At 54.3% G+C, this 14,883-nt stretch overlaps 2 protein-coding genes across 2 annotated transcripts; one reads left to right on the top strand and one right to left on the bottom strand.

Annotated features, from left to right (window-relative positions):
* Positions 1–2,540: 2,540 nt before the first annotated feature.
* Positions 2,541–10,810, bottom strand: ARCN1 (archain 1). Its single transcript, XM_066564494.1, has 10 exons — positions 10,700–10,810; positions 9,382–9,645; positions 8,586–8,765; positions 8,156–8,358; positions 7,621–7,782; positions 6,822–6,987; positions 5,438–5,585; positions 5,012–5,120; positions 4,655–4,859; positions 2,541–4,105 (listed from the first exon to the last, which is right to left on the bottom strand). Exons 1-10 carry the CDS (start codon positions 10,700–10,702, stop codon positions 4,016–4,018), a joined length of 1,530 nt encoding a protein of 509 aa, XP_066420591.1. The 5' UTR covers positions 10,703–10,810; the 3' UTR covers positions 2,541–4,015.
* A 123-nt stretch (positions 10,811–10,933) lies between these two features.
* Positions 10,934–14,765, top strand: IFT46 (intraflagellar transport 46). The gene is made up of 11 exons (XM_066564298.1): positions 10,934–10,993; positions 11,338–11,505; positions 11,579–11,715; positions 11,959–12,033; positions 12,113–12,206; positions 12,536–12,664; positions 13,047–13,168; positions 13,251–13,317; positions 13,563–13,623; positions 13,898–13,983; positions 14,326–14,765. The coding sequence occupies exons 1-11, from the start codon at positions 10,934–10,936 to the stop codon at positions 14,419–14,421; spliced, it is 1,095 nt and encodes a 364-aa protein (XP_066420395.1). The 3' UTR covers positions 14,422–14,765.
* Positions 14,766–14,883: the final 118 nt, after the last annotated feature.

Here is a 14,883-nt window from a genome sequence, read left to right as displayed (position 1 = left end):
CTGAGTGGCCGAGCTAAGGGTGCTCACAGCAGAGCATCGCAGCCTCCAGCCAACTTGGCTGCCTGCTTGCTCCCCATCTGCTAAGGCACTCAGGGTGCGCTCACCCCTTCCCACACCCTCTGCCCTAGTAAACAACCAGCCCTTCCGCTGGGAAGGGGGAGCCTGTCTCCTGCACGAAGCCAGAGGCGAATGAGGAGCCTATTCCTGGCCTCTGCCTCCCGGTCTGGGGCTGACAACTGAGTGGGGGAGACCCAGCCAGCCCCATCCCACCCAGGCGAGGGACAGTGGGGGCTGCACTGCAGTTGCTGGGACAACGCCATGGTCCTGGCAATAACACCACCATAAATCAGCCACCAGACAGCTCCGCCGGGAGCTGAGGAATCCTGGCCACACCCGCTGATTTCATCGCTCCAGAGAAGTGCTCCTGCCCCACAGCAGCACATGCAGCACAGCTGTGCTCCAGCCCCGGCCCTGCCGGCATCATGCCTCAGGTCTCCACAGACTGGTGGATGCTCACCATGTGCTCAGGTCTCCACAGACTGGTGGATGCTCACCATGTGCTCAGGTCTCCACAGACTGGTGGATGCTCACCATGTGCTCAGGTCTCCACAGACTGGTGGATGCTCACCATGTGCTCAGGCTGGAGAGGGTGTGCAGCCCTGCCTATGGCAGCCAGCACTCCCCGAGGCCAGCCAGCTCCAAGGGCTGCTGAGGCATACACAGACCCGACCATTGCTGCAGCTCAAGCACTGACCCCACCATCAGCACATGCCTCCAGACATTACAGCAGAGATGCAAGCTCCAGACCCCTCACAAGACTGCACAACGGAGAGCTGCTCCTCAAAATGCTCTCGTATCAAAATGACAATTTCTCACCTGCAGGCCAGAGGTTCAGCTCAGCAAGGAACATCTGCAACTCCCACTGACAATGTCTTGGGGACCATGACAGAGGATGGGTCTGATGGGTCTTGAATCCAACCCCTGGCATGAACCCATCACCCAGCCCTTTGTTAGCTGGTAAAGGGGTGGGGTGAACCTCACCTTTCCAAAGCAGGCATTGATCACTTTCCTCTTTCTGGTTGCCAGCAAGGATCCCTTGCTGTGCAATACTGTGGTTCCATCCCCCTGCATGGTGCCCTACATGTACCTGTCAGGATCAATCCCTCTACGGGCCACCAATTGTTGGTGTTGGTGCTTGGCACCAATCCATGGTGGATGGAAACTGTCACCGTTAGTTTGTTATCTTACTGTAAAACTTACGTGCCTTCTCTCTGGGAGTTCCCACGGGCAGCTTCTTGCAACACTGACTCCTTTTTTCTTTCTTCTATATGACCACCTGACCCTTCTTCCTCGCAGCACAGCCAACAAACTCCAGCTCTCCTAACCCACTCTTTTATAACACCCATCCTTATTGGACACAGCTGTGCCCTATTAAGGGCAGGGCTGTTCCTACTCTTTGGTAATTAGTACAGCTGCTACTCCCCAGGAGTGAGATTACCTTCAAGCACTATCTCTATTCTCCTACAGTCCACCCTCCCACATGTACCAACACATGGCACCACACAGCAAACCCAAATGTACAAGGAGTTCTCAAAAAGTACCCAGCCTGGCTACTGCCTGTGGTGCTCGGCCAGGGGACTTGCCCCTGCAGCCCCTGCCTAGTGCTCAGAGAGGGCTGGGAGAGACAGTGGCCCTTCAGCACAGCAGCTGGACCTTCTGGGACTGCCAGATTCCTCTGGCTTTCTGACAGCAGCTGAAGAGGCTGTGGCAGGAGTGCGGCAGGAAGTTGGAGTAAACATGGCCAGCCATGGAGCAGGAAGGATCCAGCCAGACCAGCACTGTTCCCAGGCTCCCCAAGAGGTGTCAGAGGCAGCAGCAGTGGCCATGGGCCAAACACCATCTCCTCCTGTGACTGCCCATGAGCTGCAGCAGGATTTGGGGATAGGAGAACCTTGTCTGGCTGCCTTCCAACACCAAGCTGCTCTCAGGGTTCCCACAGCAGCAAACTCACCACTGACGTGGACCACTGGATCCGGAACCAACTCCCAGCCCACCCACACACCACCAAAACATTGTGCAATAATTGGTTTTATGGCTGACCGTGTTTTTCCTACTTCCTTGTCTGCAGCTCCTTCCTTGCACCCCAGAGAGCATGGAGCCCCAACATGTCCCACACCTAGCCCCAACACGGGCCAAGGCAGCCGAGCTTTCTCCAGCCCTCGCTGCGTCCCAAAGCCGCCTCTGAAGCACCAGGCAATCCTCGCATGTTACAGTACACGCTGACCCCAGCCCCCCAGGCTCCCCAAGGGCAGCGGTCGCTGGGGCACAAACTGAGAGTGTCCCAGCCCCTGCCAGCTCCGCTCACCTTCACTCCCCTGCTGGGACAGCCCTGCCCGTGCTCCGCCGCCGCTCCACCGTGCAGCACCGCCGGCCTCGCCGTGTCCCCGCCCCAAGCAGCGGCGGCACGTCCCGCCCCCGCACGGCCAGGGGCCAGGGCTGAGCGGTCCTGGCTCCGGAAGGACCTCACGACCCCAGCCAACTCCTTTAACAGTATTTTATTTGATTAAAGACTCAGAATTCTCTGTGTACACTGGAATGTGCTCTATTCCCTAGGCCAGGATCATACAGGGTTACAAAAAGTGGGGACCTCGGCTCGGTTTAAATATCACCCTCCAATGAATGTAAGGAAAAAAAAAAAACCCCTTGGATGCTTGAACTAACTTAGACTCCATTTTAAAAATCATACAGACAAGCAGCTCTGGAACAGGACTGGGTTAATGGGATTCATTGCCTACTTTGCTTAGGGAGAGAGCTTGCCCTCTCAGGATAGGACCAGGGTTGATTTCCTCTCGGGTGCTGCCAGCAGAGGAGAGACCACAAACTTCTTTGGCAGAGGACCCCAGGGGCCCGTGACAGGCTGGCTGTCTCTCACAGAGCACAGTACACGCACTTTTAGGGCCCTTGCCTTCCACCTCCACTCGGGCCCTCTGGCTGCAGAGGTGAGGTGTGCCCAGGGGCAGGTGACACTCGTGACAGGCCCCAGCCATGCAGGTGAGATGAGTTGTGAGGGGAGCACAGGTCTCTGAGATGAAGCAAATAACGCTCGTGAGGCAGCAGTAGGAGAAATGGCTCGGATCAGCCCCTGCATTACCTGGAAACCAGCATTTCCTTCTCCCACACCTGCCAGTGCTGAACCAACACTGACTTAAGACAGGTCCTGATATGCAGGCCAAGTAAGTCAACCAGGCTCCACAGCTCCTTTCACCCAGGCAGACAAAGCCCTCAGCCTCCCCAGACACCAAAATGGCCTTGCAAAGGATATACAGCTGGCTCTAACCTAACTAAACTTCCTCCAAAGCCTGGCCTGAGAACAGCTGTGGAAGACAGTAAGGACACAGTCCCATTTGGATGCTCTCCCCGCTGCAGCAGGAACCAGACCACCTAGAGCTGGGCCGCTGCCACACAGCAGAGCCGGAGGAACAGCAGTAACTGTGTGGGGCAAAAGGACTGAACCCCCGGGTCCCTCTTCCCCACCCCTGCTATGAGCCCCCCACCTCTGAGGCCAAGGTCGCTTGCTCAGCTTCCACCAGATGAAAGGGTCAGGACCTGCAGGTGGCCCCACACATGAGAACCAGAGGCCAAGGAGAAATTAAAATGGCAGCACCAACAACGGAACAGCACGTGATGCTTCAGGAGAGAGTGATGTCTGGTCGGCTCTGGGCTGAGTTCCGAGCATCTCGGGGTGGGGGGGAGCATGTCAAAGTCAGGCTCTTTGCGGAGATCTTGCTTTTTTTGCCAGTCGGTAAAAATCTGCCAAAGAAATTTGTGGCCTTTTCCCCCATGAGCACATCACTTCTCTGCAAAAAATGTCTGTGACCCCGGAACACTGTAGATGGCAGACAGAGCCACACATCTTAGCAGAGGGGGCTGTGGCGTTCCCAACATTCAGAATAAACGTCGGCCTTGTTTTTTTTAATTTAAAAATTTCTTCCATTGTGTGTCACCATGTCTGGCATTACAGGATTTCGTACTTGTCCACCAGGAAGGTGGTTTCAGTAGAAAACCTTACAGGGCTGTTCCCGTCTACCTGGGTCACTTTGGTAACCTGTGGAGACAAGAGGCAACATTAGCTCAGCGCTGAACATCACTCCCTTACTGCAGCGATGCCATGCTTCCCAACACCATGATAGTACAACCGACCTGCTGCCCTCTAGCCACAGCTCAGCCCTGAAACAAAGGCCTTTGTTCCCAGGATCCCTGAAAGAGGGGAGTGATTTTCTGTGGTAACTGTGTCTCCGCTGAGGAGCGAAGTGGCAGCCACTGGCTACACTTTAGTGGAGACAGACAGCCGTATGCCAAGCAGTGTTTCGGCTACAAGGCTGATGGATTTTCCAACAAAGTCTGATGGGAATTAACAACTACTCAGAGACTTGAAGACACAACTGAAACTTCAGGCAAACTCCATGAAGTGTCAGCTGCCAGTGTTGTCTCCTGGCACTCCCAAATCCAGCAGTCTCAGAGGCAGGTTAAAGCCAACCCTTTAGCCATGGCCAGTGGGACAGCATGGTGCCCCTGCAGCACGGCCAGTGTCAGCCAGCCGGGGACCGAGGCAAGGGTGACTTCCCACCTGTGTGAGCACATGCAGTGACCATACCTGTATGTTGCAATAGTTCTTTTTGGAGACGAAGGAGACCTGCACAGGGAAGAAGTCGTTTGGCTGCCCTGCTATGCTGAACTCCAGGCTACCGCTCTTGTTTTTGGCATCTATCACTGGCAGGCACCACTCAAGGAGGTTTCTCCGGCTGTCGTGGCGATACTCACCATCAATCTCCCCAATCACTGGGGCACCAACACCAGACCTAGAGCAGGCAATGAGAAGTGACAATAACTTCCCTGCACAGAGCTAAGGAAATGCCTTTTAGCACACATTGGCTTGGCCAGATCCATAAAACAGGGAGGGGAAGGAGGTGATGGGACTCATTAGTGCTGTGTGATAAGGAGCATGACTTACGGCAGGGGGATGGTGATGATCACATCGTTCAGCTCTAGGCTCTCCTCTTGCAACTCATATTCAATGTTAACATCACAACTGTTCCCACTCTCTGATGGCCAGCAGTTAACTGAGGAAACAGAGACAGTAGGTGAACCATGCAGGCCTTTGCCTTTCAAGTGGAATAGGCTTTCATAAGATGATGCACTTCAAAATGCCCAGTGAAGTCACCCTCAAGCTGACTTTAAGAAAAGGTCTCTATTTTCATTGAGGTGTTCCAGAAAACACACACTGCCAAGGACAGGCACTATCCAACAGATACACATAGTATCTCCAAGGTCTCACGACATGCCAGGCTCCAGGCAGCCCAGCTGCTGCAAGGTGGGTACCAGCAGCTCATGGACAATCACCAACTTCTTCTGCCCAAGCCCCCAGACTTGCACTCACTTGTCAATGGAATGAAGGACTCTTCTGTGGTCTGCAACCTCCACTTCAGCACGCCCACATCGCTGTTAATAGGGAATGACTTCTCTGGGTTCTTCAAACCGATCTGTGACTCTGTGGTGAAGAGCTTCTTGTCCACGTTTGGGTGAGTCTGCAAGAGAACACATGCCCAGACTATAGGTCTAAGCCCAGGGACAGAACAATAGGTAATGCAGGTTCTACCAGGACAGGCCTACACATTCCAGTGTTTGCTTTGACAAAACACACATCAGGTTTCCTGCTGGCTCAGAAGCCCATCTGAAGCACAACTGCTTATCAACCTGGGAGTCCTTCCAAAAAATGCTAATCTGACAAGAAAGATCCCCACCACTGTCTTTCTTACAAGCACCTGCAGCAGATACTCAAGCGATGCAGGCTGGTATCTACAGAACAACTATAAGACAAAGACCATCCTGAATGATTACAGCAGACATTTCAAGAAAAATCAATCTAATGCGGTTAGGAAAAACAGCCTGACACCATAACACTACTGTCTCCCCTCAGCAACCTTAATGCACCTATATGTCAGTGTCCAAACTACATTTAAACACTCTCTTCACAACCTCAAGTGTGAGCAGCTTTTTAGAAGCAGAGGATTTTTGCAAGTTCCTGTTCAAGTTGTACTAGAAAGACAGGAGTCAGCAAAGGGCTTGGTCTCATCTTCCACCTGAAGCACCACCTGTGGCAGTGCTGTGAGCAGCCCACTCATGGATGCACTGGAAGAAGTGGACTTGCAGACAGATGATGTATGGACGAGTCCCTAACGAGGAGCGAGCCAGAGTGTGCCAAAGCAGCACCTCCTCCAGGGATCCGTAGGGTCACATGAGGAGGGAGAAAGGGAAGGACCAATCTCCCAAGAACCTTCTGAGCTGCAACTGCTGACTGCCCTCAAGCATCCCAAGCACAGCAGTGACAGGACAAGCAACCTCAGAAAGAAACAACTTCCAAAAGAATAAATCAATTCCCCACTGGCACAGGAAGTTTGTTATCCCATTTCCACTCCACAGCTGCAGCTGACATCACCCAACAGGCACTGAGCAACACATCAGGCTACTGCAAAGTCCAAGTGAGGTCACCTGGCATGCCAGGGTGCACTGCTGGGCAGATAAGGCTCTGAGGGCAAGATGCTGACCAAGATTGCATTTCTCCAGTGAACTTCAATCCCTTGAGCATGATTGGCCCTGCACTTCTGCTAATACTTGCACTGACTACTCCCATTTCCAATATATTTGCTGAGAAGGCTTAGATGAGAACACAGGACAGCAAGATACTTGAGTATTTCCATTATTTTTCCCCTGGAAAGCAGCAAAAACATATTCAACAGCATGGGACTCCAAATAGGCTTTACCTGTAGCTGTACTCCCCTCTTGTCTTCATTTTCTACATGCAGGCGAATCCGTGCAAACTTTTCATCAGAGATGTGCAGCATGATCATGCCATGAAGCTCCATGTTCTGCAACCCTCCGTCACGGCCACAAGTCAAGGAGATCTTCTCCTCTATTTTCATGTGCACACTAGACAGGCAGAGGAAAAAGCTCAAGTCCTACGCTCTTGGTACCCCCCAGACAACAGAGATCACTGCTCAGTAAGGACAGGCTGTACTGAGCAGGGGCTCCCAAACAACAGCAAGGCTGGTACAGTGGGGGCTAATACTGCTCTGACAGTGAACTCAGAGGCAGGAAGATCCATGCATATGGGTCTGCAAGGGATGGGAGCCCAGTTAAATGGTAGTGATGCAGCATCTTGACAAGCTGGTCACTCAAATCTCCTCTGACAGGCCACAGTGCACAGCTCAGGGCATTAAAAGTTTTTTAATTGCTGTGTGTAAAATGAACTGTGAACACTTCCATCCTGAGCAGTAACAAGGCTGGGAAACAGTGAAAATGGTGCAGGGAAAAAAGCACAGGAAAATTCCCAACCCCAGCTCAACAATGGATGGACAGCCCATTTTAGTTAAGAGGATGCCTAACCAAACTATCTGCTTTTTTTGCTGACATGCTTTCACAGATTTTGCCCAACTGTTATAATTACAAGGTAAGAAAATACAGGAAAAAGCCAAAGAAGAGCAAAGAAGCTGCTCTCTCCCAAGGCCACATGCAGAGGGAGAGCTGTGAGGAGACTGCTTCCAAAGCAAGGGCAGCACTCACCTCTCCATGTTAATGGGAGAAGTGAGAACTTTGGCTGCTTCTGCAGAGCGCTTGCCTACAGAAGTCATGATATTTTCTCCTTCTGATTTCAGCTTGTCCACGAAGTTGTCCACCTCCTTCCCTTTAGCGCCGAGTTTCAAGGCTTTACTGGGACCTGAAGGCCTGAATAAAATGTGTAATAATCTCCAAGTCAGCTGACAGCAATGGGTTCCCCCTTCCCAGTTACCTTCAAATGCTGTAACTTGACCATCCCAACAACATACCATTCAACTTAGCAGCCTTTCTGGGGTGCTAAGTTATAATTTAGATTCAGATATAGTTCCACGTATTACCAGGAGCTGGGACCTCTTTTTCTCACACAAAATGAAAGCCCATTGTTCATCCAAGAATCCAAAGAGACTATGGGGTGCTACTGTGGTATGTGGCACAAATGGTCCTCAATACTTACACAGATGAGGAACTCATGTTAGACCCTCTGGGCACGTGGTTTGAGCCAACACTGACTCCAACATCTGCCACCTGCCTTCCTCCCTACCTGGCTGGAGCTGGTGCCACTTTGGGCTTCTCTGTCTCGATGATGGTCTCTGTGATCATTGCTGTCACGCCCCCAGACACAGCCGAGCTGCCAAAGCCCCCGAAGCCTGGTGCCTTCTTGCCGTGTCTCTCCGCATCCCTCCTGGCCTGCTGCAGCTCCTTTGCTTTACGGCGCATCTCGGCTTTTGCCTCGCGTTCTTGCGTCTGGAGGAAAAGAGAAGAGCCTGATGGAGCTTTGCAACCTCAGCTCTGCCCTGCACAGGAGATAAGTGCAGTTGCCCAAAAACCCCTGGCCAAGAAAAAAGAAGACATGAGCATTTAGCCCTCAGAAATGCTAATTAATTGCACGGCCCTTCCAACACTCTGTATAGCAGAAGTGGTGCTTCGCAGATAGGGCACCCTGTGTCAGGACTGCAGGTGTCCCTGCTCACCTCTCTGACTGCCCGAAACACCTTTTCCTCATGTGAGTCCATCTCAGTGAAGGTCCGAATTTGTGCCAGATTTACGTTCTCACGGTAGCCCAGGGCAACAATTTCATCAAAGGCAAAGATTAGGTCGAAGCAGTGTTCTGAGATCTCATTCTCTTCCAGAGCTCGACAATATTCAGGGATCTAGAAGGGGAGAACATTTTAAAGGAGTACCCACAAACAGTACCATGTAAACTCTTTCTTTCTACCATCCCAGGGGTCACAACTGTGCCAGACCCAAGCCCAGCACAACTTTACACTGCTCTTTGTACCATTACAATAAACAAGATGAAGTTGTCAATAAACAAGATGAAGTTTTGACACTGTTAGTTCTTCTACATCAAAATCCATATAAAACCTCTCAGCTTCATCATAACACAAACTCAAAGGAGCCCAAATGCATGCTGGGACCAGTGAATTTCCTGAAAATCCTTTGGCTGTGTGAAGACACAAACTTGCTGCTTCAGGATCCCTGCATAGCAGCACTGCACTTGTAACAACAACACACTGTACAAAGAACATTTAATGCTAAATTACAGTGAGCCCTTTGGTCTCACCAGATGAAGTACAACTGATGATTTTTTTAATGTGAAGTTCAAAACTACCATCAAAAGTTCAGAGCTTTCTGTCCAGTCAGAAAGGGAAGCTCTGGAACACAGACCCACCAAGTGGAGGCATGCAGTGCCCCTGCACCAGCTCAGAAACAGATCCCTCACAACAGCACCGCTCTGGGCTACAACACAGAGTGCCAAGTGCTTACCACTCTAGAGAAGAGTCGAAGTGTTTCCAGGTCTTCCAGGATGTTGCTGTTTTTGGTGGTAATCAGCACCATGTAGAGCTTCTCCATGGGCTGGTACACGTACCGCACGCTCTCTGTCTCCACAAACGTGTGCTGCTTCCCTGTGTTCATCAGCTTTGGGAACGCCGCCAGCAGCCCCTCGATGCGGGTGCGAGTCATCTCCACGAACTGCCGGGACACGATGGCCTTCCCTGCCTTCGTGCACACAGCAGCTGCCAACAGCACCTGGAGAAGAGCAGCGCGTCAGCAGGGCCCCGCCCGTGCCCACGGAAAGCATCTCTGACCACCACACTTCACCTGCACACCCCTCCTTAGACAAGATCCTAAGTCTTCCTCTGTGACCAGGAAATGAACTATGTCAAGAGCAGAGACATCCTGCTTTTGCTCACTCTCTCTGATCTACATTCTGTCCCAAAACAATCCTGAGAGCTCTCCCTGCTTCTGTCAGGCAAACGATCATTCCTGATTTCACACAGACCGAGGTGTACAGCCCCTGGAGCGTTAGGGGAGGCTCCGGATTATCGACTTTTCCCTCAGGCTGCCCCAGCTTACAGCTGCACACAGGACCGCTGTGAGATGTTACATCTCCCAGCGCCATACGCACAGCACAGCCAGCTTAACGAAGCCCCGGTTTGACTCCCAGGTAGCTCGCAGGCGTTATCACACCGACAGGGCAGCAAGGCACTCACCAGCTGCACTTTCTCAATCTCCCAGTCTGCCCAGACTTCCTCCCTATATTTCTCTCTCACAGGTGTTAATTCATTTTGTCAGGGTAATTCTGTTCCGCGCTTCGGATCTTTTAAATCCGCAACTGCTGTTACTGACAGAAAGGATCCGAAATCCTCAAACGTGGCAGCGCTGATCCCTGCCGCACCTCGGGCACAGTTTAGCTCTGCCGGAGCTGTGTGCGGGTCTGTGCTAACCCAAACACCGCCGTGACAGACAAAAGGAGCCGGACCGGCCCTGAGACACAGGGTGCCATGGGGGAGCGGGAGGGCACCACCGGCCCGGTTACACCTTACAGCCCGAACGCCCGTTACAGCAGGCGTGAGGCCGTGCTCAGGAGGCACCGTAGCTCCAAGTCACAAGAGAAAAAGTGCCGCGTCCCCGCCGCCCCCAGAGGCCCCAACCCGACCCGGCAGCGCCGCGCTCGGTCCCACCAGGCCGAGGGCTCCAGTGCCGGCCTGCGCACAGGTCGGGCGGCCGGGCGAGCCCCGGGGATGCCCCGGGGGCTGTCCCGAGCCCTGCGCTGCCCGCGGCGGACAGGTCCTTCCCTTACCATAGCAGCGGCAGCGGCGGCGAGATCCGCGCTCGGGCCCTCCGCTCACTCCGGTTCCCGGGCGGCCCTGCAAGATGGCGGCGCCGCGCCACGTCCGCACCCGGAAGTACCGTCACGGCGGGGCGGGGCGGGGCGGGGCTCTGGCTCCTCCCGGCCGCCAGGGGGCGCGCGCGGTCGGGCCGTGCGGGCGCTGCGGGCGCTGCGGGCGCTGCGGGCGCGGCGGGCGGAGTCGCCATGGCGACGGCGGCGGCGGCGGCGGCGGCGGCGGCGCGGCGGGAAGCGAGGCGGGCGGAGGTGGGATACGGGGGATACGGCGGGACACGACGGGACACGGGGACGCGGGTGGAGGTGGGGCACGGGGGATATACGCCGGGACACGATGGGCGGAGGTGGGACACGGGGGATACGGCGGGACACGACGGGACACGGGAACGCGGGTGGAGGTGGCGCACGGGGGATACGGCGGGACACGATGGGCGGAGGTGGGACACGGGGGATACGGCGGGACACGGCGGGATACGGCGGGACACGGGGCGCGGGCGGAGGTGGGGCACGGGACACAGCGTGGCAGCGCACGGTGGGTGCGGGCGCCGGGCCGCCCCGGGCCTCGCCGCCGCTGAGTTCGGCTCTCGGCGCAGCCCCGCCCGGTGGAGAACCAGCCGTACGACGAGAGCTTGGAGCTGCCTGAGGCCGATCCCGGAGCCCGCTCGCCGCGGGCGGGGACCGCGGGCCGCCTGCGGGACTCCCGTCGGCCCGGGGTGTCGGTCGGAGCGGCCGGGAGCGGCGGCCGGGGCAGCGGAGGGAAGGTACGAGCGCAGCGGGCGGGGGCACGGCCCCGTGGGGCTCGGCGATATCCCGTGAGACCCGGCTCTCGTCCAGGAGGAGGCAGCGGCACACCTCCCCGGCCCAGCCACCTTCAGCGAGGATGACGACGAGGACGATGAGGACTCGGAGGAAGACTCCTCGGAGAGCGACTCGGAGGAGGACTCGGAGGAGCACGGGGCCACGCTGGAAGGGTGAGCGGCGTTTCTGGCCACGGGGCCGGGCTGAGGCTGCTGGCTGCCTTTGGGGCAGCTCCCCCGGTTTTCCCAGATCCCACGAGGGTGAGCAGAGTCGTGGCCATTGGGACAGGCAGCTCCTGCCTCCTCCTCCTCCCCGATGCTTCAGGGTGATGGTTCCTCCAGCTGGTGAACCTGTCCTGGGCCTGTTTGCTGTGCCCAGGAAAGACTAATCTCCCTCTGCTCTCTTCCTTCTTTTAGTGACTTCAATCCAGCAGATTTTGACTACCTGCAAGTGTCCTCTGAAATCAAAGATCTATTTGAATACATCAAGAGGTGAGTGGTGGCTCTCCTTTGTGTCAATTATTGCAGCACAGTTTCTAGTCACCTATGCTGTGGTGGTGGTTTTTTCCAGGTACACTCCCAAAACAATAGAGATTGAGCACAAGCTGCAGCCTTTTATTCCAGACTTTATTCCTGCTGTTGGAGACATTGATGCATTCCTAAAGGTACAGTTTCTTCAGGTTCCCCTCTCTGTCCAGCTCCATGAACCGAAACAGAACGCAGGCTCAGAGCAGGTAGGCAGCCAGGCCGTGCAGCTTGGGCTCTGGTCTGCCCCTGCTCTGTCAGATGTAACAGGCAGAGACCTGGAAAACTACACTGGTGGTTTTGTCTCCTCCCAAACAGCACTTGGGTAACTTGGGGGAAAGCCTGGGTTTTCCTTCTCCAACACCATGTGCTTTTCAGGCAGCACCCTACTTAGAATGCACATCTGAGAGAGCCCACAGGAAGGCACCTGCCCTGGATCCCCAGAGAACAGGGCTCTGTTTTCCTGCAGGTTCCTCGTCCCGATGGCAAGCCTGACAACCTTGGCCTGCTGGTCCTGGATGAGCCCTCAACCAAGCAGTCAGACCCCAGCGTGCTCTCCCTTTGGCTGACAGAGAACTCCAAGCAGCACAACATCACAGTGAGTCAGGGACAGGGACGTCACACTTGCTGCACATTTCCTGCAGTAAAACCATGGCATTTTACACTTACAACTGAGAAGTTAACTTTAAAAGCAGCAAAACCAGACCTTTTGCTTTAATCCATAGTTTTAAACTGCAGTGGATCTGAGCCTTGCTTCAGTCAAGTCTTGATATGAACTCTGGGTCTGTTCACGTCAGGTGATGCTTTATTTCCTTTTGGTTGTTCATACCCAGTTTTAGTTGGCATTTTGCCTGCAGAAATCCATTGGTAAAGTGTAGCTGGGAAAGAGAGATGGCCTGGTTCACCAGAAGTGAATGCAGCTTTCCCAAAAAGCCCCAAAACACCATTGAACACTTCCAGGTTTATATTTGTGCTTTTAGCAGCAAATAAAAGTGAAGAGTTTGGAGAATGCAGAAAATAACCCTAAAGCCATTGAGAGCTGGATTGAAAGTATTAGTGAACTGCATCGCTGCAAGCCTCCTGCCACAGTCCATTACTCCAGGTGAGTTACTGGATTACTTCTGATGCTGGCAGTGGAAGGTTGTGTTTGATGCTGAAGTTGATGTTCTAATCTTCCCTGGCAGGCCAATGCCTGACATTGAGACCCTGATGCAGGAATGGTCACCAGAATTTGAGGAGCTCCTGGGAAAGGTATATGGTCTGGGTGACCAGTAGTTAGCTCAGTGCTTGGTCTTAGAAACCATCTCCCATGAAAGCTGGGTGCCTGCTCCATCCCACAGCCCAGGCCTCTTGGGCTTGTTCCTCCTCATGGCTCCGCCCTGGGCAGAAGTTGGGGAGCAGCCCAACAGGGGAGTTCCCAGCTGCTGCCCCAGTGGCCTCTGTTTGCTCCCAGGCTCGAGCAGTCGGAGCAGATCTGACAGCCCTGTCTGTTACAGGTGGGCCTTCCAAGCGCAGAGATGAGTTGTGACCTTGCTGAGTACATCGACATGATCTGCGGTGAGCTGGGGAGGCTGTGCTGCTGACACAATGTGACGCTGGCCTGGCACTCTCACTGAAAGCCAGGGAGCTTTAGCTGCAGGCTCAGCCCCGAGCACTCGGGATTATTCCCTCTGCTTCAGTGGGAGGTGGGCTCTTGTACTACAGGGGTCTGCAGTCTTTGGTGCCTGGAGCCCCAGTGGTGGGGGGCAGTGGGAGTTCAGCCCCTCCTGACAATGCTCTGTATGGGGCAGTGCAGACCAGGTGCCCTCACACGCTCTGATCTCACCCACAGCCATTCTGGACATCCCCGTGTACAAGAGCCGGATCCACCCTCTGCACGTGCTCTTCTCCCTCTTCTTGGAGTTCAAGAACTCGCAGGTACACAGCTCCACCCAGGTGCTGCTCACCCAGCGAGCAGCACTGCACAGCTGGGCCCTTCACATTTGGCTTTGTGATGGCAATGGGAGTGTGCAAAGGCCCCAGAGAACACGTTCTCAGCTGATCCTCTTTCTCCCTGGTGCCTCTGCCTGACACAGGGAGCTGGGCTGTGCTCTGGGCTGAGGTGCCATGTTGTTCAACAGGCCAGCACAAGCCAGAATGCATCTCCTTGGGCTGGCTGCTGAGCACAACTCAGGGTGTGGCCAGCACATTCAGATGCGTTGTGTGTGCTCTGAGCAGTGGGAGTCAAATCTTTGCATGAGCATGTTCTTTTTCCTGCAGCACTTCAAGCCCCTGGCTGATGGGCAGAAGGGCAGGAGCCCACCATCCAACCCACCCTCACAAGCAGCAGAGGCAGAGGTGTTGAGCTTTAATTGATGCTTCACATTAAAGCCTCATCTCCTGGATCACTGTCTGCCACTGGACACTGAGGTGTACCCAGAGCAGGTTGGGAGATATCACACAGCAAATTAGAAGCCTTTCTGATCTTAGAGACATTGTTGGGCTGCTCTGTGTTAGGGAGTAGGGCTTGACTCACCGTATTTGTTGCAGAAGCTGCCTAATGGCTCAATTTTTGACTTGTTCCCAAGGAGTTCAGCATTAAACCAGCCTTTCCCAGTGTCAAGCTCTCTCTGCCACAGGTGCTGCAGAGCAGAGGCTCCTTCAGCACACACTATAAGGGCTGGAGCAAACAGGAATAAATTCCACATTCAGACACAACACTCAGATCTGCTCAGGGTGTTGCAAGCTCTGACCTGGAGACCTTGAATCTCCTCTGCTCCTAATTATTGCACCCTCTTTCCTGTTGAGAAGAGTCCCTTGGCTCCTGTCAAGCAGAAA

The sequence above is a fragment of the Molothrus aeneus genome, chromosome 22, assembly GCF_037042795.1.
Source record: "Molothrus aeneus isolate 106 chromosome 22, BPBGC_Maene_1.0, whole genome shotgun sequence".
In the NCBI taxonomy this organism is placed as follows: Eukaryota; Metazoa; Chordata; class Aves; order Passeriformes; family Icteridae; genus Molothrus; species Molothrus aeneus.
Note: the sequence above shows the minus strand (reverse complement) of the source record. Positions and strands in the feature narration are given on the sequence as shown.